Source organism: Ambystoma mexicanum, chromosome 11 (genome assembly GCF_040938575.1).
Source record: "Ambystoma mexicanum isolate Mex_15411 chromosome 11, UKY_AmexF1_1, whole genome shotgun sequence".
NCBI classification, from domain to species: domain Eukaryota; kingdom Metazoa; phylum Chordata; class Amphibia; order Caudata; family Ambystomatidae; genus Ambystoma; species Ambystoma mexicanum.
This window is the reverse complement of record NC_090934.1, coordinates 219,336,265-219,361,201: the sequence shown is the minus strand read 5'-3', so window position 1 is coordinate 219,361,201 and position 24,937 is coordinate 219,336,265. Positions and strand designations below refer to the sequence as shown.

The 24,937-nt window shown below is 44.9% G+C and overlaps 1 protein-coding gene across 5 annotated transcripts in view; it reads right to left on the bottom strand.

Moving 5' to 3' along the window:
- Window positions 1-24,937, bottom strand: part of WDTC1 (WD and tetratricopeptide repeats 1) — a 1,302,054-nt gene that overhangs the window by 189,148 nt on the left and 1,087,969 nt on the right. For all 5 annotated transcript variants that reach the window (XM_069622886.1, XM_069622890.1, XM_069622889.1 and 2 more), the window contains one exon: window positions 938-1,130. In XM_069622886.1, coding sequence (XP_069478987.1) covers window positions 938-1,130 — 193 coding nt within the window. The remainder of the gene's footprint in view (window positions 1-937; window positions 1,131-24,937) is intronic.

Sequence of the window (24,937 nt, the reverse complement as noted above, 5' to 3'; positions counted from 1 at the left end):
ATGATTCTTACATGAATTGCTTTAGGGCTGCTATGACAATGGGCTGCGGCATCAGAGAACCTGGTTTGGCCGTAATGGGTGGACACTTTTTTCCCCTTGCCCTCGTGCCTTATTGGGACTACTAAGAACATTTATCTGGACTTTGGTATTTCTTGGTTCCCCCTTCTGTGGAGTTGTTTGTCAAAGACTACTTTAGCAACCTAAGAAACCAGTGATTTATTATGGAATGGAATGCACAAATTACGGCATGTCACTCTTCCCACAAAATACAATGGGACACTATTACAATTTGGGTTACATGCGTTCCTGGACGCATGTAGAGGTTTAACTGGCACCTCGATGGGTCAGCCGTTAGGGAAATAGTTCTTTTTGCAGCTTGTCCATAGTTGATTTCAATGGCAGCCCCAGCATATTTGTCCAGGACCTAGAATACTGGCTGACTTTTGGGGTGAGTAGAGCCTGTTGGGTTTCACTCATCTGCTCATCACATTTATTTGTGGGGGAGGCTGCAATGGTTAGTCCCTAATGTCGCCAGTGCCGAGAGAATATTTTATTTTGGAACACATACCACCTTCAGTGGAGTGTTACATGGATACTTTGTGTCCCTTTTGCCTTGAAACATTTAATTTTATGGTGTTCTTTTAGTGCTCTCAACACACAGCATTAGAGTAGGAAGGTGACTTTTTCCTATTCCTCATCACGGCTCCTAGTATTCTCCAGTCTGAGACACAGTAAAGAGGTCTTCTCTCAAGATGTTCGACTATGGCAAAGAGGGCTTCATCAGGCTCTTCCGATGCTATGATCAGAGCTCCTAGGAGCATTTACTTGAAAGGGCTTGGATCTACACATTGCCCATTGAGGTTCTCACCATACCGGGTTCTCAAGCTGACTGTTGCAACACATAGACATCAGCATCCCAACCATATTTCCCATTTACCTCCGGTCTGGGGCTCCACAGCCGCACCACAGGGTCAATGCCGCTGCTGGCCAGGAAGCAGTAGCTGGGGTGTGGCTGGAGACAGTTCACAATTGACTCATCACCCTGCAGCACCCGAACTAAGTTGGTTGTTTCTTTTTCCCAGATGAAGAAGGAGCCGTCGTCTGAGCCACTAACGATATACTGGGCATTGCTGAGTAAGGAAAAAGGGAGAATGATCAGACCTACAGCAGAACAACAGAAGGATGCAGCACAAACAATTTAATACTTATCTAGCAGCTGTGTATCTTTCCAAGATTTGCATAGTTTACATTAGTTTGCTACGTAGCAGCTATACTCAGCACTATCATTTAAAAAATTCAAGAAATGCAAAATTAGCCTTTGGGCATTATCAGTAGGGGTGTCGGCAAACAGACCCAAGATCATCACCATGAAGCCAAGAATACTATTGTCTCTCACACTACCTTGAAATGTGTTGTGGACCACTGCTCCTAGTGAACAGCTCAACTTTAAAAACAAAGTTCCTCTTGAGGATGTAGGGCGGATGTGAGTGAAAAGATACTGCAGGGAACGATTGTTTTTGCTGCTTTCCCACTATAGGCATCGATGGGCCACCCAACATGTTGCTACTGCTTTGAATCTGTTCTGTCTTTTGGAGGCCAGAGAAGCCTTCTTACTTCACTGGCCTTACCAAGCTCATCTGTTTTTGGGACACTGGTCGGTCCCTTTGGTTACCAGTGCAGGAGAACTCTGTTCTCCATTGTAAAACTCTCTGCTTATTTTTCCTGCACACATCACCTTGTGTCTCTAACATTTTATTAGTAGCTGTGTGGTTACTAACATGATGTGTCAAACACAGGCTTTTGGCAGCGGATACTTTTCTACAGTTTTTGTTTTTTAGTGTCTCGAGCACTTTTTCATGTTACCGCTCAATGCCAGATAGAGTATCAAAATATTCTAAAATTGCCATCGTGTTTTTTGGCCTTCTTCCTGCTCTTGAAGGGCTGGAATTGGCATATTTGGAAATCCCTTTAACGGGCAAAGCTTCTGCTTTCCGAGGAAACGGGGCAGGTTGTGCGTGCTGGATGTGGGGGCTTGGACTGTCTGGTTTCAGGCCACATACATGCCAAAGTGTTTCTGTTGCTGGGCAGAAGTGTTGTCCAGAGTTGGACAGCCTTGCCAGTTTGAATGGTGCAGATCCTTACCACTGGTAGGTTTGAGGGTGACTCCAGCTCAAATCCTGAATAAAAAGAGGTCTTCTGCAGCCATTCAAGAGATAGTTGGAGCCAAGACACCTATGAAAAAAGGGGCACCCTGCTGAAGACACACAACTCGGAAGCCAGCCAGCAGCAGTTCCTGCAAAGCCCAGCTTGGTTGCTTATCTCCAGAAGGCCTTCAGTGTTTCGACTCCTGGAATGGTGGCAACAAGCAGTATTGACCCCAGCTTTGCGAAGATTTCGGAAGTGTCCTGGAACCATCCTGTGGGCTGACCAGCTTCCTCCGGGACTACCTCCCTGCATCACTCATCGTCCCGAGTTGAGCCTTGGGACTCTGAAGATCCTCAATTTACGAGACAAGCAGAAATTCACTGAAGTTGCAGCTCCCCACCACAAACAGGGGTTCATGCAGTACCAGTATCTTTGTTTCCGTCACACGGGTCATCTGCCACCATTTCTTTGGCATGGCCATTGTTGATCGCCACCAGCAATGTGTCCTGGGAGTCCTCTGAGGTTGTCGCCAGAATAGTGGTCCATTCTTCTGTAGAGCAGAGGTGTCAAGAATCGATCCTTAGGAGCATGGAACAGGTCTGCAAAAAACATTCCTTGAATAGTTTGCCAACTATGAAACACTGCCTGTTGGCCTATACAACTCTTGTTCAGACTCTTAAATACAGCCTTGTGGAGACAACTACATTGGGACCCATGACTCTAGGAAACTAAGCCGCCTCTTGTGTAGCTAGGAAAGGAATTTTAAAATTGCAATGGCTTCATTTTTAAGGCATTGATGGTGTTTTAACTTCTTTATCTTCACCACATTAGTTCTAACTGATGCTTTACCTGTTTCTTTTTATTCATTTGCTTTACTATTCTACAGTATTCTGAAACTTCTTTAACTGTATGCTAAAAGGTTAAGTGCTAGTGCTCTTAGCAGAGTACACCAAAGTGACTGTATATCTATACATAGTGAATGTTTCACTTTGTTACTTACCTGTGGTTTTTCATTGATAAGAGTCTGTCCAAGGCCTAAAAAACTACTTGTATACATTCTGCCAAACTTGTATAATTAATTAAGAGTGTTTAACTACACCCTTCACCATTTTCACACTGCCCAAGTCAGCACATTGCTGCTCAGTCATACTAGCCAGATTGAGTTTGGATGGACAGTGTCTATCCATCTGAACAGGGTGGCCTCCCAGAAGTCGTTCGAAGGTCAGAGTCCAAAAATTCATCATAACAGATCCTAAACTGAAGGAGGACTAATACCTCACTGCAATGCCTCTTGTCCTGGTACGACATAGCCCCAACCATTCTTTCAAACTATTGAGATGTTTAGGGCAGCAGGTCAGAGGGCTGAATAAAATGTTTCTCCACAAAAAAAGGTACATTTTAAAACTCAGGCATGCCTGCAGCCGGTTTGCACTATGACCCCACAGCCCCCACCCTCCACACAACCCTTGGACCCTCACCAGTTTCTTTGCTCAGTTCCTTCGCTCTCTGGTGAGGACACAGTCACACGGAAAGCTAGGTTGGAGTGTCAGTCGTCTGGAGGAAGGGGCACTAAGAATTACCAATACAGAATGCAGTGAGTAACTTGAACACACTGCTATGTCGCGGTCCATGAAAACATGGGCAACAAAACAGATTGACATACTGCTATAAAGTAAAGGGCTGTTTGTGGTTCAAGCAAAACTATCTCTATGAAGACCATGAATGGCTCGTGTTAGGGAGATCTGTCATTTTTATGCTTCATCCCCTCCCTCAGTGAGACCCCCAGCACTTTTTGCTGGACTTCTGGAAGTTTTCCTATAATCCTAAATGAGTGGAGCGTTTCCACACATTCATTCTTATGGGCTCTGGCTTTTGGACTAGAAACAATTTCCTTTGCATTGTACTGTCCTATGGAGTCTACTTGCCTCCATACCTCTTTAAAGGCATATGTATTTTTACTATGGCAGCACACAGCTCCTTATGGGCAGTGCTCCTGCAGACCCGTGGGGTTCCTCCTTTGAGATTCTTTTTAATATCCTTGAGTAACTACAGTGCTTAGGGACCTTATAGTCTGAGAGATTGGCACACACCACCTTATGTGGAGTGCCAAAGGGATACCTAGTATCCCATTCTCTCTGCTCCTGTGACATCTATGTCACATAAACAATCTCCTAGTTATGGCTGGTGGCAGTGGACGTGTCCTACCAACTACTGTGTATATTTCCTACTGCAAGCTACGTCCATAATCCTTGTTATGCACAATAGGGCTACCCAAGTTCTAACTTGGTGGCTCCTTTCTTTTTTCGCAATTAGTAGCGTGGTTGTTCTTTCTCAGAACTTCTACCGTCCTGGGTGGGGGAAGCCTGTGTGTTTGTTTGGCCTTTGGCGAGAACCCTTGGGTGTCCCCACCTTGGCTCCAGTGTGTTTGGGCAGGCAGGAAGTGGGGGAGGAGTTTTTCACACCCCTGCCCTTTGTCTGTCTGAGTGCCCGAATGGAACCAGCTCTCACTGGGGGTCTGGCTGTCCTTTTTGGACATCCACCTGTCCTTTCTGTAAATTGGTGAGAGATTGCAGAGGAGTGTGTGCTGGAACTGTATAAAAGTTGAGGCTCCTGAGGTGAAAGGCAAGTTGACCACCGGAAACTTAAGTAAACGACAAAGACTATGACCAGAGACGCCTGCAGACCCTTTGCAACACAGTGAATCGACCACTGCTGTCCTGCCCCCGTTTTCTGTGTGACAGAGGAACTTTGAAGACGACTCCTTCCCTTTGACCCGTGGGAACAACCAGTCTCAAGACAAACTTTAATCTGAGCCATTTCCCAAGGTGCTGTGCCTCACGAGAGCTACGGAACCCAAATACTAGGAGACCTCCGACCCAATTGACGTGCATCATGGAAAGGGCGAATCCATCCAAATCTTTGCTGAGCCCTCACTCCAGGCATCCGATACAACTCGCCCAGACCCCCTCAGCAGATTGTGGGACTGAAAGAAGCAATGAAGATTGACAGGGGTGAATCACATCCTATATTGGTGCTGCAGAAAAGGCACCAACACTGCAGAGTTACCAGAGAAGTGGTTGAAAGCCGTGCCAGAGGTCCTCTCTCGAGACGGCTGATGAGAAATCTCGTCCATTGTCCTGCCTTTCGTCATTGTGCCAAGGAATTCAAAGGTTGGGTCCAGCACTGACACATCGAGGAGAATCCATCCACAATCTTTTCTTCTAACCTTCACACGTATCGATTACATATACCTCACAAGTGACCTCACTACCGCTGTCGGGAGAAAGGTGGTGCTTACCTTGATCCGTGAAGTCGCTCCAGAGTACTGGAGTGCAACCAGAGTTGTCCAAGTTACACCCCCCTTCTCACCTCGGACTCAAGCCGCTACCTGTGTCCCTTTAGCGAGTCCTTTTAACAGGATCTCCAACGTTGATTGTGTCCTCTTGCATCTCAGAGACCAGAGACTGTAAAGTATCCACAGGAACATTCGTATTGTACTACTTGTCAAGACTTTTAGCCCTCTCCGAACTGCCTTTAGCTAGGGTATCGTTTGGACCTTTCAAGACTTGTTATGCGAAAAATCTCAAGAACTGTCATTACTGTCAAAAAGCTGTAACAAATGTAACGGCAAGCAACTACAAACTAAGCAGTGGCGTTTGAAAAGTATCTTTTAAGTATTCTTATGTGTTTTGGTTTATTGTGCTTAGTGTTTTAAAGTGATACTAGTGTAAATAAAATAAATGTATATTTTAATATACATTTATGTGTAAGTGTTTCTTTGATGTGCCTTACTAATTGGGTTCAGGGTACTTACCCACAGCTCACATCTTCCTCTTAAGATAAGCCTGACTGCTCTGCCACTCTACCAAGGTTCCAGGAGTAGTACAGACTTATACTAAGAGTTGGGGTATCTACAAACCACAGGGATAGCTTACTAAAGTCTTACTTCCAAGTGGGACTTTAGGAAAACTCCGGTGAACAACTCGTAAACAGACAGAGCAGAAAATCTGAAGCAGAAGCAATTGCTAACATAAAATGTATGTTTAAAATCATTCATCTAAGAATATCTTTACATGGACTCAAAAGGTCAACCTAGAATTAGAAAAAAAAACATTAAGTGTTTATGTAGAAGCAGTTAATTGAAAGCAAGCATTTCCATGTAATACATTATAAGAAAGCATAAGTGGCTAGTAACCAAAGTAATGAACTAGGTTTTCTTTAAAGCTACAAGATAGGTTTATCTTTATTTTTACGTTTATTGAGTTTATTTAGCGCTTTACTCCAAAGTGCTTTACAGTAGAACAACAAGGTACAATAATGAAAGAAGCATTTTTAAAAACATGAAATAAATCAGTGGAACAGTATGCAGAACAATTTACTCAAAAGGAGGGGAAGAGGGGGGAGGGGAGAGGAGGTAGGTGAAGTGGGTTTCAAAGTCTGATTTGAGGTCAGGGGGAGTGGGAGGGAGGGGAGAAGGGAGGGGAAGGTGAGAGGGGGAGCCCCCGGGTGACCTCCTACTTCCCCTGGTGGTTTCAGTATCTAAATTTGAGTCGGGGGGAGGAGGGAAGGAAAGGGAAGGTAAGGGAGGAGGGTTGGGGGTTTGAGGGGGGAGAGGTAGGGAAAGAGTCAGGGGGAGTGGAGAAGAAGAGCTTTCAGGGAGGAGCAGAAGGATGAGTAGGTGGGGGGTGGAGCGGATAGAGAGAGGTAGGGAGTTCCAGTGGAGGGGGGCCAAGAGTTGGAAGGAGCAGAAGCGCGAGGAGGCACAAGAGGCTGGGAGGGGAAGGGGGGCACAGGGTTTGAGGGGGGGAGAGAGGTAAGGAGGAGAGTCGGGGGGGGAGTGGAGAAGGGCTTTCAGGGAGGAGCGGAAGGATGAGTAGGTGTGGGTGGAGCGGATAGAGAGAGGTAGGGAGTTCCAGTGGAGGGGGGCCAAGAGTTGGAAGGAGCGGAAGCGTGAGGAGGCACAAGGGGCTGGTGGTACAGTGAGAAGGTAGAGATCAGCTGAGCAGAGAGAGCGGGAGGGAGAGCAAAATGAGAGGAGGGAAGAAAGCGAGGGGGGCGAGGTCATGGAGAGATTTGTAGACAAGACTGAGGAATTGAAATTTCAATTAATAATAATAATAATAATACTAATTTGGCATTTATATAGCGCTGCAAACCCTCAGGTATCTTGAGCGCTGCTTATTATTACCCACGGTGTGTGGTGCTCATTTATCGACCTCGGAAGGATGAAAGGCTGAGTTTGGCCCCGCCGGGATTCGAACCTGCGTTAGCAGACTCTGCACCGGTGTCAAAGCGAGCGCTCTACTCGCTGTGCCACTTGACCGGCTGTGAGAGGAAGAGAAGCCAGCCGAGTTGAGAGTGAGGTAGAGATAGAGTCTCGAGGGCCAAGAAGACAGAGTACGGGCCAAGAAGACAGAGTACGGATAGAGGAGTGGTAGATGGATTTTAGTGGAGTCAGTTGAGAGACAGGGAGTCCAAAGAGAAGAGAGGAGCAGTAAAAGAGGCGGGAGAAAATAAGGGAGGAGATTAGGCATTTAGAAGCATGGAAAGTGAGAGAGGAGCGGATCTTAAGTATGTTGAAGAGGTGGTGTGACAGGCACGAGAGGTTAGAGAGATTTGTTTTGTGAAGGAGAGAGAGTAGTCAATATGGAGGCCAAGATTGCGGGCATGGGTAGAGATGGGGAGATTGGAAGGGGGAAAGCGGATGAAAGGAGGGGGGGAAGGGAAGAGAGTGTTAGGAGGGAAGAAAAGCACTTCAGTCTGGTCAGTGTTGAGGGAATGAAAATGGGAGGACATCCAGTTTTTTATGGCTGTAAGGCAGGAAGAGAGAGTGTGGTGGGGGTCGGAGGTGAAGGAAGAGAAGGAGAGAAAGAGTTGGGTGTCATCAGCATAGAAGTGGTGGGAGATGCCGAAAGAAGAGATGACGGGACGAGAAGGGAGGTATAGAGATAGAAAAGAAAAAGGTCCAAGTAAAGATCCCTGGGGGACGCCATAGTTCAGGGGGAAGTTGGAGGTGGTGCGGCCGCCCCCAGGCGACAGTAAAGGAGTAAAAGTAAGAGGAGAGCCAGGAGAGGACAGACCTTTGAAGCCGAAGGAGGACAGAGTGCTGAGAAGTAAGGGGTGATCTACGGTATCCTTTCAAAAAGACATTAAAAAAAGTAAATCACACTGCCACCAGGGGATGAGCTACCTTCTTGTGTAAGCTCTCCCCCTCGAGGGTCCGTAATGTGAGTTGAGCCCCCACATTACGCCCCCCCGGAATACTCGCGGTGGAATAGACGTGGGAAGGCCCCCCCATCAACTTGCAGAAAACCCAAGCTAAATCGGACGTGTTTTGCGGGAGAAATCCTTCATTGAAATCTCTCGCCGGGGAATGTGAGAAGGCCCAGTGAACGCGGGACCTGCGCTGCCTGCCGCTGTGAAGTCGCGGACGGACTCCCGAGTAAGTCGGACGGCCCGACAAGTAAGTGTGCGGCACTCCGCCACCCCTCCCAGATATCCCCGAGGGACATCCTGCTGTGGCTAGCGACCTGAAGCATCGGCGGGAATGGGAGCCTGACACAGTCGGGCCTGTGAGCCCTCCCCCAGAACTCCACCGGGGCACCCGGAGCGCCATCCCGCCACAAGGCCGCTAGCCCCCATCGCTGAAGGCAACAACCCCGCGACGGGGCCCAGCTCCGGGCAGCACGGCGCGGGGAACCCCTGCCGTAGTACACTGGGACTTTGTCTCCGCTTGGGCCGCCGCACCCGCCTGCGAGATCATACCACTGGACCCCCGGGGGGAGCGCGCGCAACCCGCCCCCCCAGGAAAAAAAAAATAAAAACATGTTTTAAAAAAAAATAAAAAAAAATAAAAATAACAATAATTATAATAATAAAGAGAAAGCACACTACGGGGACCGGACGGCCCTGTTTTCCTGGCACCATGTATTCCAAACCCCAAAGAAGGGAATAGCAGTGACAGCAGGCAAGGCACTCCCCTGCATTATACCCCCTCTTGGGCTGGTCCTAGAAGCGTGAGGTTTGCGGACCATAAGTGAAACGCTCTCCCCCTCTCACACAAGTGGTATCCCAGGCCTTGGGTCAATAAACGTAGTGCACCGGGAGGATAGAGGTGCGGCTTTCCCATGTACAGAGCCACTATGGAGCACTACCCGAAAGTCTACACTCTCACAATCCACAAGACCAGTCGTGTCCTTGCAAGTTTCCTAGACAACTGTGGTGTGCCCCAGCCCACCAACCAGAGAGCCTCCAGTGTAGGTCCCAACTAAAACCTCATACTACCAGCAACGCTCCATGAGACCAACTAACCAGTGAATACTGTCCATCAAATAAACCGTGCACGGGAAGACGATTCCTTATACCAGCACCCCCTGTGGGGCATGTCCTCAGACAGGCCCCCCTGGGGATGAGCCCTCCCACACTGTGGATCATCTACTGAACCTCACGGACATCTCTCCGGCCACGTCAGGATTCGCACAAAGGTCTGGATTTTTGGACATCCCCAGCTCCTACCAATCCACACTGCAACTAAGAGGGTAAGGCCCCAGACTACGGGGCGTGTGCCTCCTCCAACTTGGGACCCGCTCTATGGACGCTAAAAGTAAGTTTGCCAAGTACGTCTACGCCCCATTCTCCCCGACTCCCCAGCGGAGAGTAACAATGTTGACTGAGGCCGCAGAGGCGGGGGCCGCCCCCACCAAAGGAGACATTGCTGCATTGCTGTCCGAGATAAAGAATCTTGGGGACAACTTAGGCGTAAGATCGACAGGATCACCCAGAGAATGGACAACTTCGAAGAGAGATTGGAAGGTGTCGAGAACAATCAGACCTCAATTGACACCCTTGAAACCCAAATGGACTTGAGAATTCGTAATATTAAAAAGGAGGGAGGAGGAGATCTGTCTAAAAATGGACGATTTGGAAAACAGAGAAAGAAGGAACAACCTCCGATTTTTTGGAATCCCAGAGTCCGATGGAGAAACGGAAGACTCACTGAAAACCACAATACTCATCATCATAAAAATCCTAATGGCAGACGAGGAGATAGACGAGCCCAAAACAGAACGGATCCATAGGGCGGGTGGGCCCCCCGGTGGACCTCGCTCTGTCCTTGCAAAATTCCACAGATATCAGGACAGGAACAGGATCCTAACCAAGGCCAGATCTGGAGACTTGCTCACGTTAGGAGGTGCCAAAATTACCATCTTCCAGGATCTGTCCTCGCTAACCCTGGCTCTGAGGCACCTCTGCAGCCCCCTGACTAAGTGGCTCAAGGAATGGGGCACAAGATACAGGTGGGGATACTCCTCCTCCCACACATTTGAACATGGTAGCACAAAGATAACCCTCCGGTCCGAACAAGAGATCAAGGATTGCATTGCGGACATTCTTGGAGCGCCCCCAGGAGGGGGTGAAGGGGATGAGCCGGCACAAGTGGGAATGCAATGGGAGCTTCAGGGCCCTAAGAGAAGCCGGGTGAAAGGATCACGGAAATATAGACGACCAAACAACACGCCAGAAAAGGGAAAATGAACGAGATCTGCATAAACTTCGCAAGCCAACTGATTGAAGCCTACGTCCGAAAAGTCTGAGAAGAGACACCCACAGCCGCAGGGCAATAGAATCACTGGTGGAACAATGGCTCTCGGCTGCAAAACTCCCTCCTGAAGTAGGGGGGAAATGAACATCTGAAGAATGGGCCGGGGGACGCACGTAACGTTACACCTTTGTTTTCTTTTCATGGTTAATGTTGCAATATATGCTGTTGGGGGGAGGGGCGGGACAGGAGAGGGGGGGGGCTCATTTATATGTTGCGATTGTAGACTCGAATGGGACCGTGAGGTAACGGTCTCTGCTGGTGGTCCGGTACTGGACTGAACATTACCACCAAGTCCGAATCGGATGACATCAAGGTGCTGAGAATGGCACACTTTCAGTTCTTGGGTTCCCTTGAACACCATCGACTCCGGGAGGGTGGGGTAGGTGGGGAAAGGGGAATGAGAATCTCAAGAACAGTAGCACTAACATCTGAACGCACTTGCAACATCATTGACAGCGAAAGTCTGAAAAATCAAATATTGGTCTGATCACCTGCAATGAGTGAACCTTCAAAAAAGATGCCTCACAATGGCAATCCCTGATCATCATGGGGCAAGGGTCTCGCTCAGGGTTGGGACTATTAACATGAAAGGCTTGAACTCACCGACCAAAAGATCCTTGGTCCACAGGGAATTTCGCAGATCTAATATTGACATACTCCTCCTGCAGGAGACCAAATATGCTAAAGGTGAAGAGCGGAGCGTCCTGGGGAACAGGGGAGGTCTGGAGTTCTGGGGTCGGGTCCGCTCAGGAGAGGTGGTGTAGGAATCCTAATCAGGAAAGGAATCAAATTTGAACTGGACAAAACATGGTCTGACTTTGGGGGCCGTACTCTCCTCATAACCGGGCAAATAGCAAAAGTACAGGTAACTATAGCCACTCTATATGCACCTAACACTGGACAGGCCACATTTTTTGAGAAGATGATCCCTAAAATAATGTTGGAAGCCACAGAGTGTGTCTTCTTGGGGGGAGACTTTAATCAATGGGTCGATCCGAACGAAGACTGGAAACCGGCTATACCTGAAACGAGACACCAATACAGGAGCGACACACTGAACTGGCTGCAATGATAGAACTTTATGACACGAAGGATGTGTGGAGAATTATGCACCCCATCGAAAGTGGTTACACATTCTACTCAAACCCCCACCATACATTCACACGTATCGATTACATATACATCACAAGTGACCTCACTACCGCTGCACAGCATTCAGACATCGTCCCGATAACGTGGTCCGACCACGACATGGTACTGGCCGATATCAACTGGGCAGATCTACTTCTTAGCGGAGGGAAGTGGCGGTGTAATGATACTCTTTGGAAAGATCTGGTTTTCAAAGCTACCATGGAGACAGAAATCGATGAATACTTTAAAATGAATAATGATGGGGAGGTCTCCAAACAGATAATATGGGAAGCGGGGAAGGCCACATGGAGAGGTATCTTGATAAGAGAGGGGTCCACCAAGAAAAGGGAGCGGAAGATCATAGAGCTAAGGTTACGCACTGAAATATGTCAATTAGAGGCGGAGATAAGGAAAGACCCAGGGGTAGACCTAGACAGAATGAAAATAGCCCAGCAAAAAAGGGAGGAACTACGTTTGTTGTAGCATGGTCAAGTAGTACGAAAACTGCAGTTTCTGAATCAGAAATTTTATGAAAAAGGGGACAAGGCTGACGCCCTATTAGCGGCCAGGCTCAGAGAACAAAGAGCGGAGCGCAAGGTAAAACGAAATACTTCAGGACCCCACCCCTTCTACCCCGACCCCCTGTACCATCCCCGAATCCTTTGCCAACTTCTATGAGAATCTATATACCTCTGAAATAATCGCAGGCCTGTTTGATATTACTGTGTACTTATCCCCGATCACCATGCCTACTTTAACGCATGCAGAAACCGAGCTCCTTGATTCCCCAATTATTGAACATGAGGTCCGAGAGGCAATTAAAAGGTTGGCGCTGGGTAAATACCCGGAGGAGGATGGTTATACTGCAGGGTTCTATAAAACCTTTGCTAAGCAACTGACACACTTCCTAACGGTACTAACTAATGAAATAATGGAGGCAGGCGTAGCACCAGACTCCTTTAGAAAAGCATTGATAACAGTGATCCCTAAAGAGGGGAAGAGACCCTAAGTGTTGCGGATCGTATCGCCCCATTTTTCTCCTCAATCTTGATGCCAAAATATACGCTAGGGTACTAGCAGCCAGATTGGAAACATTAATGCCCCACCTAATCCACCCAGACCAGGTTGGGTTTATACTGGGGAGACAGGGAGCCGACTCCATGCGTAAAACATTACATCTCATCCATGCGGCCCACAACCTTCCCAACGACCCTGTTCTATTATCAATAGATGCGGAGAAGGCCTTTAATAGGGTGTAATGGGACTTTCTAGGAGCTGTCCTGCAGAAAGTTGGAATAGGCCCCAGAACTAGTAAGGGAATACAAGCAATATACACGTCCCCAAAGGCAGCAATATTTGTTAACTGAGAATATTCCAGATGGTTTGAACTGAAACGTGGGACTAGACTGGGATGCCCCCTCTCTGCAATCCTGTTTGCACTTTCGTTAGAACCCCTGGCACAAAAGATCAGAGCGGACCCCTTGATAGAGGGGATGACACTAGGACCAACAGAATACAAGATAGCTCTCTACGCAGATGACATCCTTCTCCACATAACTAACCCCTTAGAATCTGTCCCGCAAGCCCTTAAACTAATGGCAGAATATGTCCAGTTCTCCGGCTTTAAAGTAAGCAAGACCAAGTCCATTTTGTTCCCCCTTCAGGGAACTGTAGAGGAAAACGACGCCAGGTTTCTCCCGCTGGGCCTTAAGCTCGAACATGCTACATTACAATACCTGGGCATACAAATCACTAAAACCCTGAGCGACCTTTTTGATGCCAACTTTCCCCTACTCCTCCAGCAGTTCGAAGCCGATCTTAAAAAAATGGGAAAAACTCACGATCTCATGGCTCGGCCGAGTTAATGCAGTTAAGATGCTATGTCTCCCCCGTTTTCTATATCTTTTCCAAATGCTCCCGGTGGAGATACCAAAAGGGTTCTTTATTGCAGCCAAAAAGCTCATGTTAAGATTCATATGGCAGGGGAAGAAAGCAAGAATTCCATACAATACGCTAACGCTCCCCAAAGACAAGGATGGGGTTGGGCTCCCCGATCTGTGGACCTATTATAAAGCCGCCCAGCTGCGTGTTCTGATCCCACACCTTAGGGACCAGAAAAACCTCCAATGGGTCCAAATGGACAATCGCTATTTCTCCCCAGCCACAGTATCGGAATGGCTATGGACCCCACACAAAAGGGAACAACGAAAAATCCAAGGCCATCCCGTCTTGAGCACCATATGGAGCATACGGCGCACAGGCAAGGAAATGTGCAGAATCACCACCTGGCCGTCCCCACTTAGTCACCTATGGTCACCCGGCATAAACAACCATATACCTGACGTGGGTAGGTTTCAGGCGTGGTATGAAGTGGGTCTGGAGAGAGTGGGACAACTCCAGAAGAAAGACGTGTTTATTACGCTACCAGACCTGACAGAGGCTTTGGGTATAGGTACCCTCTCCACATTCCTGTACATCCAACTGAAAGGGGTCTTAACGCAGGCGAAATGGAGAGATCAACTGAACAGAGACCTTACCCCATTTGAGAAACTTCTTGACTCTAAATCGGAAAGGAAAGGCCTCATATCTGTGATGTATCAGGAATTAATAGCGGCAGGTGACGGATCTACGGAAGCCCTACGATCAAGGTGGGAGAAAGACTTTGGGGAAGAGATACATCCTGACCTATGGGAAACAATGTGTAGAGCGGCCTCCAAAACATGTATATCCAGCCAATACAAGCTTCAGGCCATTAAACTCCTACATAGATGGCAATACGAACCCTTCAGACTCTCCAAAATGTCCCAAACTATGAGTCTAACATGCTGGAGAAAATGCGGGGAAATAGCCAACTACTGGGTTTGCCAGCGAATCAAGGTATTCTGGAATGAGGTCCTGGGGTGGATTAAAGAGATAGAAGGGTTTCAAAGAGACACTGACCCCTATTTGATTCTCTTTGGCCTGGAAAAAGACGAAGATGAATGGACTAGAGTGAAGGGCTTGACCCCCCCTACCTCCCACCTGTTGCTAGCTGCCAGGGCTCTCCTGGTGATTAAATGGAAGTCTACAATGGTGCCCGGCAAAAACAAATGGATCAATCTGGCCACAAACATCTACCTAATGGAGACAATAACCGCCTCACTGCACGGCATAGCCTCACAATGTGAAGCTCTATGGATGGACTTTAAAAACAAACATCTTGCAACAGACTCCGAGTCCCAATCGGACGACCCTGCCGGGTCATGATGAAAACACAATCCCAAACTGAAACCATGGGAAGAGAAGTTGCAATACGTGGCTACAGACCAATTAGACAATGGAAATGTGAATAAAACACTTTTGAAGTCCCTACGCTTGTATATCATACAACAGATGAGTGCTCAACCAAGGAAGGGAGGGGGGATGGGGGAGGGGAATTTGTGATGGACTTACCCCGATACAAACAGTCCAATATATGTTGCAAATATATTTCGATATAATGTACATTGTCTTTCTCATACAAATATTTGATTGTAATGGTGTTATGTGTAACAGGTAGTCCATCTTGTTTGTTTACTTTGTTAAAACCAAGACAGACAAATAAAAAAAAAAAGTAAATCACTATTGACCCCATACATAACAGATGAACTTCAGAGTGACATCACACACAAAATCTTACAACCTTGAAGTAAAGCGCAGACATTACTCACCATAGAAACTAAGGTACTTTTAGCCACTCAGCCCTTTTATTCCTAGTCATGACACATGAGATAGACGAGCCAGACAATGCATGCCCGGGCCGAACTGCTGGCTGAAGCTTAACTTGAGTTTTCAACAGTACCTGGCTAAAACAAGCATTGTAAAAGCCAACAGTTTGGCATTTTGTGCAAGCATGAGATAGCCGTTTGGCAGGCACTACCATAATGGTACTACCTGACCACGAGATGGCAAATGCTGAAAAATGGTACAAGTACCTGGGTATATGATAGCTCAGCATGGCGAATGCCTATGCACAGGCCAAAATGGTGTGCTTTGCCAATGCTGGTGTTTAACAGGACTTCAGTACAAGGAACACAAATATGAGGAGACACAGAGCGAATAAATCAAACGGCTGAAGGCATACTTATTTGAGTCTTACAACTGAGTGCAATAGTCAATGATACATTTTCGTCCCACATCAATCTTTACCATAATAGATGCTTTGAGAAATCAGAAGCAAAGCTCTCTAGCGCTTTGTGAAAAGCTTTCCCTCTCAAAGTAACAAGTGCCTGGCATTCTAACATCCAATGTTGAAGGGTGTCCACTGCCCCTGTTTTGTGACAGAAACGACATAAGAGAATTCTCAGCATTTACTGAGAATCTCCAATAATGAGTTCTCTCTCTGGTGTGGAATTTATTAAGCCTAAAGCGCAGATTTAATATGCGTACCTTATTACAAGGAAAGCGTTTTAACTAAGGCAACAGTTGATCTTTCCTGCGAGGAAACTTAGCATATTCAGATTAGGTGGAGTAAGATGGTAGTCTCTCAAGGGTGAGCCTCCAATCGTCTCTGAATAATTTACGTTTTACGGTGTCCGGGTATACCATTAACTCATCATCCGATGAACCAATAGATTTCAGCAGATTCTGAATCAGATATCTGAAAACATTTCGAGAGTTAGAGGATGAATCCTTGATAAATGCATACAAGTCTTCACACAGTGAATTCTGAGTTGGTGACAGAAACTTGGCTGAAACAGAAACAGCTGTCTCCAGTGGTAGCGGGCATGCAGTGAAATTCGATCTTATTCATGACGGATTATAACATTCGGTATGGATATTGCCAAACCTAGAACTTTTTCCCATATCTGTCCTTGTAGAGAGTTGAAGTAGGGACCCTGGTCCAAAAGAGACATGTCCAGTGAAAAGTAGAGTAGACTCGATTTTTTACAAGCAGTATTTTAGAATTGGTAGAATAGAAAATGGACAACTTGGCATACAAACGCTTCATATGAGAGATAAGAGTACTCCTATCCTTTAGTGTCTATTTCCACTGATCACTAAAAGCTTTGTTTGACAAATTATATCCCAAATAACGGATCGAGGAAACCAACTCCACCTTCTCCTTACCCGAGACCACCAAAGATTACGACTTTGGATTTAGAGCCGTTAGCCAGAAGATTATTCATTAGGGTATAGGAAAGAAAAAATCAATTTCTGTTGCAATTCCCGGGGAGTCCTATCGAACAGGATACCGTCATCAGCAAACGAGAGCCAATCGACCCCCAGGTGTCCCAACCTCACATGGGAAATACCCTCGGCATCCCACAGATCCCCCAACATAACTAAGGAAAATGTTCAATAGTGTGGGGGCCAGCATACACCCCTGCCTTAGACCAAGGTTGACCGAAATAGATCTAGACAGCAAATCTTCTTGGTTCAAACGTACCCTTAAGTCAGAGTTATTATGCAGCAGTGCAATCAGTTGATTAGTTTGAGCGAGACATTGTGCCTCATCAGTTTAGCCCATAAACTAGACCGTACATCACAGCCAAAAGATGAAGACATGTCCAACAAAGCCATGTAGACAGCACCAGCTTGAATGTTTGCCCTTGTCTAATAAATGAGCCAAAAGGGTGGCATTAAGAGAGGCACCCATTGCTGCCTAAAGCCCACTTGAAAACAGGACAAAGCGTTAGACTGGCTCAGTGCTCTATTTAGATCTCTTAGAAGTATTGCAAAAACTCTACTCAAAATTCGATCAAGGTTATGGGTCTATAGTTGGCGGGGTCAGCAGCATCTTCCTTCTTGTAATTTGGGATAATAGAATGGGACCATGAGAGTGGTATAATATGTGTTTGAAATAGTTTTTCAAAATAAGGTTTCAAAATCTGGGCCCACAAGAGTGGTTCCTTTTTTCAGAATGTAAGGCGGAAGTCCGTCAGGCCCAGGGGCTCTAGATGGTTTTAGTTTATTAATGGCCCATATGAGATCATCCAAATCTCATGGCCAAGTCCCCACAACAATGGGACCAGCGGTCAGGTCCAGCTCCTTGAGAATGCCTTTGGTAGATTACATTTATTGCTGAACAAAATTACACACTTAGATACAGCACAACACTAAATATTTAGGAGGACACAAAACATTGTTAATGCATGTCCGAAATTGCCTACTGTTTGATGGTATTAGAAATCTCAACATAGTTTGATTATCCCTCATGTATATGTCATGCTTTACAGATTTTATAAAGTTTCTATGGCGTTGACAAATACGTTTTCTTAAGAGCAAATACTAGTCACCTTGGGAGCCTCTTTCGTTTAAACCATTGATGTTTTTGTGTTTTTCACGTTTCGAGGCCAAAACTTGAGGGTCAAAGTGGCGAGTATAGTTCCAACTAATAGAGGTAGCTTGATCCGAGGATACCTTCCTAATACAACTTGCAATAATCAAGACTTAGGAGGCAGGTTCCTAGCATCCTCCATAACAAACTGTGCCACTGGTGTCCCTCAGATAGTAAAGATCATAGGGATATCTGATTTTTCCCCATAAGGCGTCCATAAACTTTCTATAGACCTTAGTGTCCCAACATCATGTCATATCCCTACGATCAGTAACAACTGGAAAACAGACTGGAGAGTGGTGCTGGGACTGAATCGTAGAGAACATGTCACAGAAGCTAGGAGGTCGCTCCATTGGAGCACGTGTCAAGTTCAGGGTCTTAGTTATGACATTTAAATGTAGATGAGGATTAATGCCCCTCTACTTGCAGGAATATATCACTGATAAAGTCAATCGTAGAGATCTGAAATCCGGTGGACAGAACCTGTTGGTCATTCCTAGGAGCAGAACCTCACAAGCAGATAAGGGAGCCTTTCATCTAGTTGCTCCCAAACTGTGGAATCAGTTACAGACCTCTCTAAGACTCCAGAAGTCCTTAGCTGTTTTCAAAGAAAGACTTAAAACCGTATTTGTTTGAATAAGTACTTGCTACCTTCAATCATTCATAAACTCACCTTTGAATTGGTGAGAGCACCAGGACTAAAAATAAAACTATGTATACTTAACTGCTCTGATGCAACATGTTGCTGTCCCAATTGTCTGCGTCTTTATGCCTCAGGGTCCACAGCACGCTATATAAATAATGTAATGTAATAGTGTTGTTTCCGTTCGGCAGCGCTTCTTGCTGAACTATTAAAAAATGTAGGTTGTGAAAGAGCCCCATATTTATCACCCGAAAGAAGTTGTATATTTTTATCCAGAGTCCCCAATGTGTCTGCATTAGTAATAACAATGTCCTTTTTGCTGTCTCATAGTCTTAGAATTGTTTCCAAGATCAAGTGTAGGGCTGAGATGGAATTAGACCCAAGCAAAGATATTTGCGGAGAGGTCCCGCTGTTTGGTGCTGTAAATATTTTTGGAAGTAAGAAAATCCATATTAGGTGTAGTTATACACTCTGGGCCTAGGTTATTTTAAGAAATAGAGGCGGAGCTACCCACCTGATTGCAAATCAATGTCGTCCTAGCCATGTGCTCAAGTTCCATGTTTTTAGAGAGCCTCAAAAATGACTTGTCAAGAATAAAGGAATCTGCCAGACACAGCAATTGAGGTCTGCGGGTTGACGTTGTAGCCGACTTCCTGATCGACTTTAAGTCAGCCCCAACTACTCCCTCTATAACTGAGTAGGTGAAATTAAATGTGTGCGATTTCCAGTTGGGGTTCCTCATGCGGGGCACTTGTGCGTATGTAGAAACCATAGGTAGGGAATTATGAGCCGTTATCAGCAAGGCAGTTTTCAGTGTCTTTTTTCCGATTGAGGCTAATATAGAATTGGATAAACAAACTGAAGAGGGCAAAACACCCTGCGTTTTGATAGGAGCAGTCACTGTCTAGGTCGGAATAGATTTAGGGTTAGACCTGGAAACCAAGGAAGTAAGACTGGTCAATTCACCCAGCTCTAGCGCTTGACATTTACTTCGCAAAGTAGCTGCCATGTAGTGGTTGTAGTGGCCGTTCACACAAGAAAACAGAAAGCAGATAATGCAGAGATCTAGACCCTCCGAGATATACTTAACAGAAGTGCTTTCACAGTCGAAGCAAACGGATCACACAATTTGCCACATGTAAAGTCGGGAATGTAAAGAAACGTAGTTGGTAGCGTAGAGTTGTAAATCGTGCTCACCGACTCCCGAACTGCCAAACTGCTGTTTCACTTTCAGTCACTTCGACAATCGCGCGTGCATTTGCGGGTTAAAAGGGAAGTGGCAGACTAATCCCACCAAGCTCCCAGGCTAGAGTAGTCAAGAGCAGAATTGCAGGAAACCGATCTCTGCTGCTCTCGCAAATCAAAAGCAAAGTCCACTGCCAAACTGTTTCCCTTTCAGTCACTTCCACAGTCATGCCATTTCCAGTCGTGCATTTACAACTCCAATTAAGCCACTAACTCACAGAAAACCTCTTTAAAATGGCACTGGTGGGTCTTTAACATGACAAAGTCTGGTGGAATTGTTTGATAGAGTTAGCTCAAAACGATCTCAGGAGCAAATGTTTATTTTGGGGAGGGATAGAGAGTTGGGTGTGCTGAAGGTGAGGACAGCCATAGGGATTAGCATGGCTATGGCAGTCAATGGATGGGTAAATACCCAAATCCCACTCACAAAAGGTATCCTTCCTCACATTTCATCTCTCTCTTGTCTGTGTTCCGATACAATAGTTTTGGCTGATAGGTGGCATTTATTATCCAAAACTACAAAGGGAAGACCACAGTATGCATACAAGAACAAATTTAGGAGGGAGGAATAACATTTGCAGAAAAAGCAAAATCTCTTGCCCGAGTGTGACGCGCAGTGTCTGCTTGCCAGACTTCCTATACTGCCCACTGAACTCCGGCTTACCTCAGACGGGGTCAGGGAATCTACTTATTGGGATTAAAGAGACCATTTGGGGGAGGCCTTTGCCATTTTAAGATGAGCTCTTTAGGGAGGACCATTTTCTTTTCACGGTGTACAGAATGAGGGAAACGGGAGTATTCGAGAGAATTAAAGGCACAGGCAGATAAATTTACCAGCAGTCCCAGAGCCATCCTTCTACTCCGCCAGCCACCACTCACCCACCCACCCACCAAACATTGAAAAAAATGCGGGAGAAGGTGAGTTCCTCCTTCCCGCCTGCCCCTCCCAAAAATAAAACGTACATTGCTGTATGTTGGTTCACGACCACCCTACCATATTGTGCTTATGTTCAATATTTGTACTTCTATACATATATATTACAAAACATGAAAAATAAACAATCACATTTTAAAACAAATAATTCATCAATATACTCTTCAATAAATACACAATACTAAGATTCCTCACACATTCACAATTCAATACAAATACACAAATTGAAAGAAACACTAAAATAAATAAATAATACATAAAATAAACACAATTAATTCTATAAATTATATACTCAACACATCAACATATGCATCCCTATTCTATAGCTATATATTGAATCATGATTTCATCACAACACCTGAAAAACATACCCAACACTACTTAATTGAGCTTAGTGAAACCAAGCTCATCTAACATTCTTATCACCTCTACGGTCAAGAAAACCTCATTACCTCCACTCAGTCCATCCCATACTTATTGTACCAGATCTATCCTGCCAATTGAGAACAATCTACTCAAGAAGCGCTTCCTAATTGTTTTCAGAGCCGTGCATTCTACCATTATATGACACAGGGTCTTCATAGGCTCTTTACAATACCGACACCTGTCTATAGTTTCTAATGTATACAATACCGACACCTGTCTATAGTTTCTAATGTACATACTGCTCTCTTAGCCAATACTTCCCCTGTGGGCAATAGGTTGAGATGGAAGCAGAAAAATTGACTCCTTATTCTAGGACATGAAAATTGCTTTATGTATCCTGGCCCATATGGTATGCATTTTATAATTCCTGACCGTGGTAATGGTCCTAATCCAGTCCATCTTTTTTAGTCTTTTCTTGATCGAGTCTGGATTTTCATGCAACTCGCTTCTTCCCTTATCACATTCAGATAGAATAGTGTCAGCAGTATTGGCCATATCTGTAAGAAATGGTGAGTTGTTCGACCCTAGTTCCTTTTCCAGGTTCTCAAAAAGTATATTTCTCATTGGATTAAAGATTTTTTCGATTAGGGTCAGGACTTTCCATTGGAATCAGTATTCCTAGGACAGTAGCCCCAATTCAAATCAAATTGATGGCATTGGGGTCCCCATAGGGAAATTCAAAATCCTTTTCCATATATGACCCTTAATCTTGACCCCCAGAATAGTTAGGCTCACCAGGCTAATTTCCATCCCAAACATTATCCTCGGGACCACCTTACCTACATAATAAATCAGCAATGGTTTAATTGTGAACCTGCAATATTTACCGTAAACCTTCTTCATTTGATAAATCATTTGTTCACTGTTGTTCAATATCTGCTTAATGCTGCCCTCACATGATGTTCTGTCCCATAACTGGAACCCTAGATAGATTAACTCCCTCTGGGGTACTATCTTGATATTATTTACCTGCCAGTTATATTTTGCTCTGGCCACCTTTGGATGATATAGCTGGATGAACTGGCACTTCTTCTGATTAATGACCTAATATCTATTTAATTCAGCATATTCAGTCATTTTTGTTATTAGGCGTTGGAAACCTACAGATGTATAATCCGTAAATGTCAAATCACCAGTGTATGCCAACCAATTTATTTTTTCTACCCCTAGTTTAGGTGAGACCAGGCCAACATCTTTCAATGCCTGATAGAAGTCATCCATGAAAAGATTAAATAGGCATGGCACAAATATGCATCCTTGCCTTAGGCTTTTGTATGTTCCGATTGGTGCTGTTAATGCTCCTTTAGAGTTCAGATTTATTTTAATCCAGGTCCCTCGGTGGATGTGCTCAAGTATTATCGTGGGAATTCCCCATGCTTTTAATGTATTCCATAGGAGTTCCTGGTCTACGAAATCGAAGGTTTTAGAAAAATCTATTAAAGCCACAAATACTCTGGCTACCTCCACGATCCTTTACAATTGTATCCTTAATAACAGATAGAATTAAGCCAGTGAGTGTTGTTCCCATCCCCTTTCGGAACCCAGTTTGTGCTTTGGGCAGGAGGCTTTATATTTCACCCAGTCATTTAATTCTCGAGGACAATTGTGGCAAATATTTTACTGTCCGGGTCCAGCAAGCCGATCGGACGGTAGTTCAATGGATCTGTCTGTTCCCCTTTTTTATGTATTGGCACAATAATGGATTCTCTCCAGAATATCCTTAAAAAGCAGGTCCAACAAAACAGTCCATAGTTTTACGTTATTTTTAAGAACTGTATTGGATAAGCAATTAGGACCACACGCAGCAGACATAAATGCTCTCCCTATTATTCTTTCTATATCTAGTGCCTCAAATTCTAATATCCGTGGTTCATTACTGTTGGCCACCTGTCTGGACCCTTCGGAACCCATGCCATTTACATTTTTCCAGTGTGCAATCCAAGAGTCCTCAGAGACACCCGTCGATTGGATCACACATTGTGAATCTTCATTATCATTTATTATGGACCAAAACTGTCTAGTATCTTTTTTTATAAGTACCTCTAACATCTTCTCCCTGGGTTTTATTATTCAGTATCTGTCTGCGGCCCCTCAGCCAAAGCTTGTAGGCCAATAGAACTTCCTTTTTCTTACTCTGGTAATTTTCTGTACTGTACTCATATCTTCTGAGTTGTATCAATTGATAGTTCATTCCCCTTTTTTTTAGCCAGTCTTCCTTATTGAAAGTGTATTTATGCCAGTTGGTTGTTAAATGTATTACATTAGGAGTCCCCTTGTCCAAGAGGAACTCATCGAAACCCTCAACTGAACAGTTACCTACTAGGGCCTCTCTACTAGCACGGTCTACATAATTTGTTAGCTTCTGATTCAGTATTCTACCCGTATACCTATATTTACGTATCTGATTTCCAGCAGGATTAACCGACAGATCTATTTGTCCTTGGGCACCCGGCCCGTTTGTCTTCATGGTCAAGTAAGTAACTAAGATATTATAATCAGTATGGTCTCTTCCACTGCGAAATAGTTACGAATGTCAAGCAATGGTCTAGAAACTATAACGTAATCAATTGTAGAGCATGATTCCCCTCGCTTCCATGTACTGGCTATTTTTGTATTAGTAGCCATAACTTTATTAACAATATGGAGATCCTGAGATTGGCAAATTTCTTCCCATTAAATCGGGCAGACAACTGTGATCGTAGCCCATGGTTAAGACAATCTGTATTAAGGTCTCCGGCTATCATAACTATATCATTTATTTCATCAGTTAGAGAATTTATTACTAAAAATATAGAATCTAACTATAGCATTATATGTTATAGGTGATTGAGAAAAAAAGATAAAGAAAGAAAGTGTGAAAGTGGGTGAACAACTCCTGAAGAAGGGGATCAAACTTAAACCCCGAAACGCGTCAAGCTAATGCCATGAACATTTTTTACCCACGAGGACCAAGAGGTTCTAAGAAAGAAAATTGCATAAAATTTCAGAAAGTGCATTTTTTCCAGTATGCTGTTAATACGTAAATTAATGTTTTGTTGTAAGAGCATGAGATGAACAGTTGGATTACAGTAACAATGTATTAGAAATATAAAAATAATTTTTTACAAAAAACTGGTTTCCTAAATCTTTTTGTTTCGAATAATTAAGTCAAGTATTATAAATATTGATTGTATTTGCAATTCAAAGGGTGTGCAGGGGACAGGAGTGTTCCATAAGTGTATGGACACCTGTTGTTTTTTCACAATTTGGTACTAAGCCAGGTTTCCGAAAAAAAGGTGATAATGTCGTACTTATCGAAAATGTGATTCGCCACCTCAAACCCAAGAAAGCTATTATAGCCTCTCGTGTTCCAATTTACGCAACACAATTTTTCATTTGTCAGAGATTCGCCTGACAACCCCTTAATCCCAGTAATACATTTCTCAATAACTATAAAACAGTCAAGGCCAACCCATGCTGCTCACTTATGTGGATTTAGTTATTACTTCCTTCACAATTGCACTGCTTATAAGT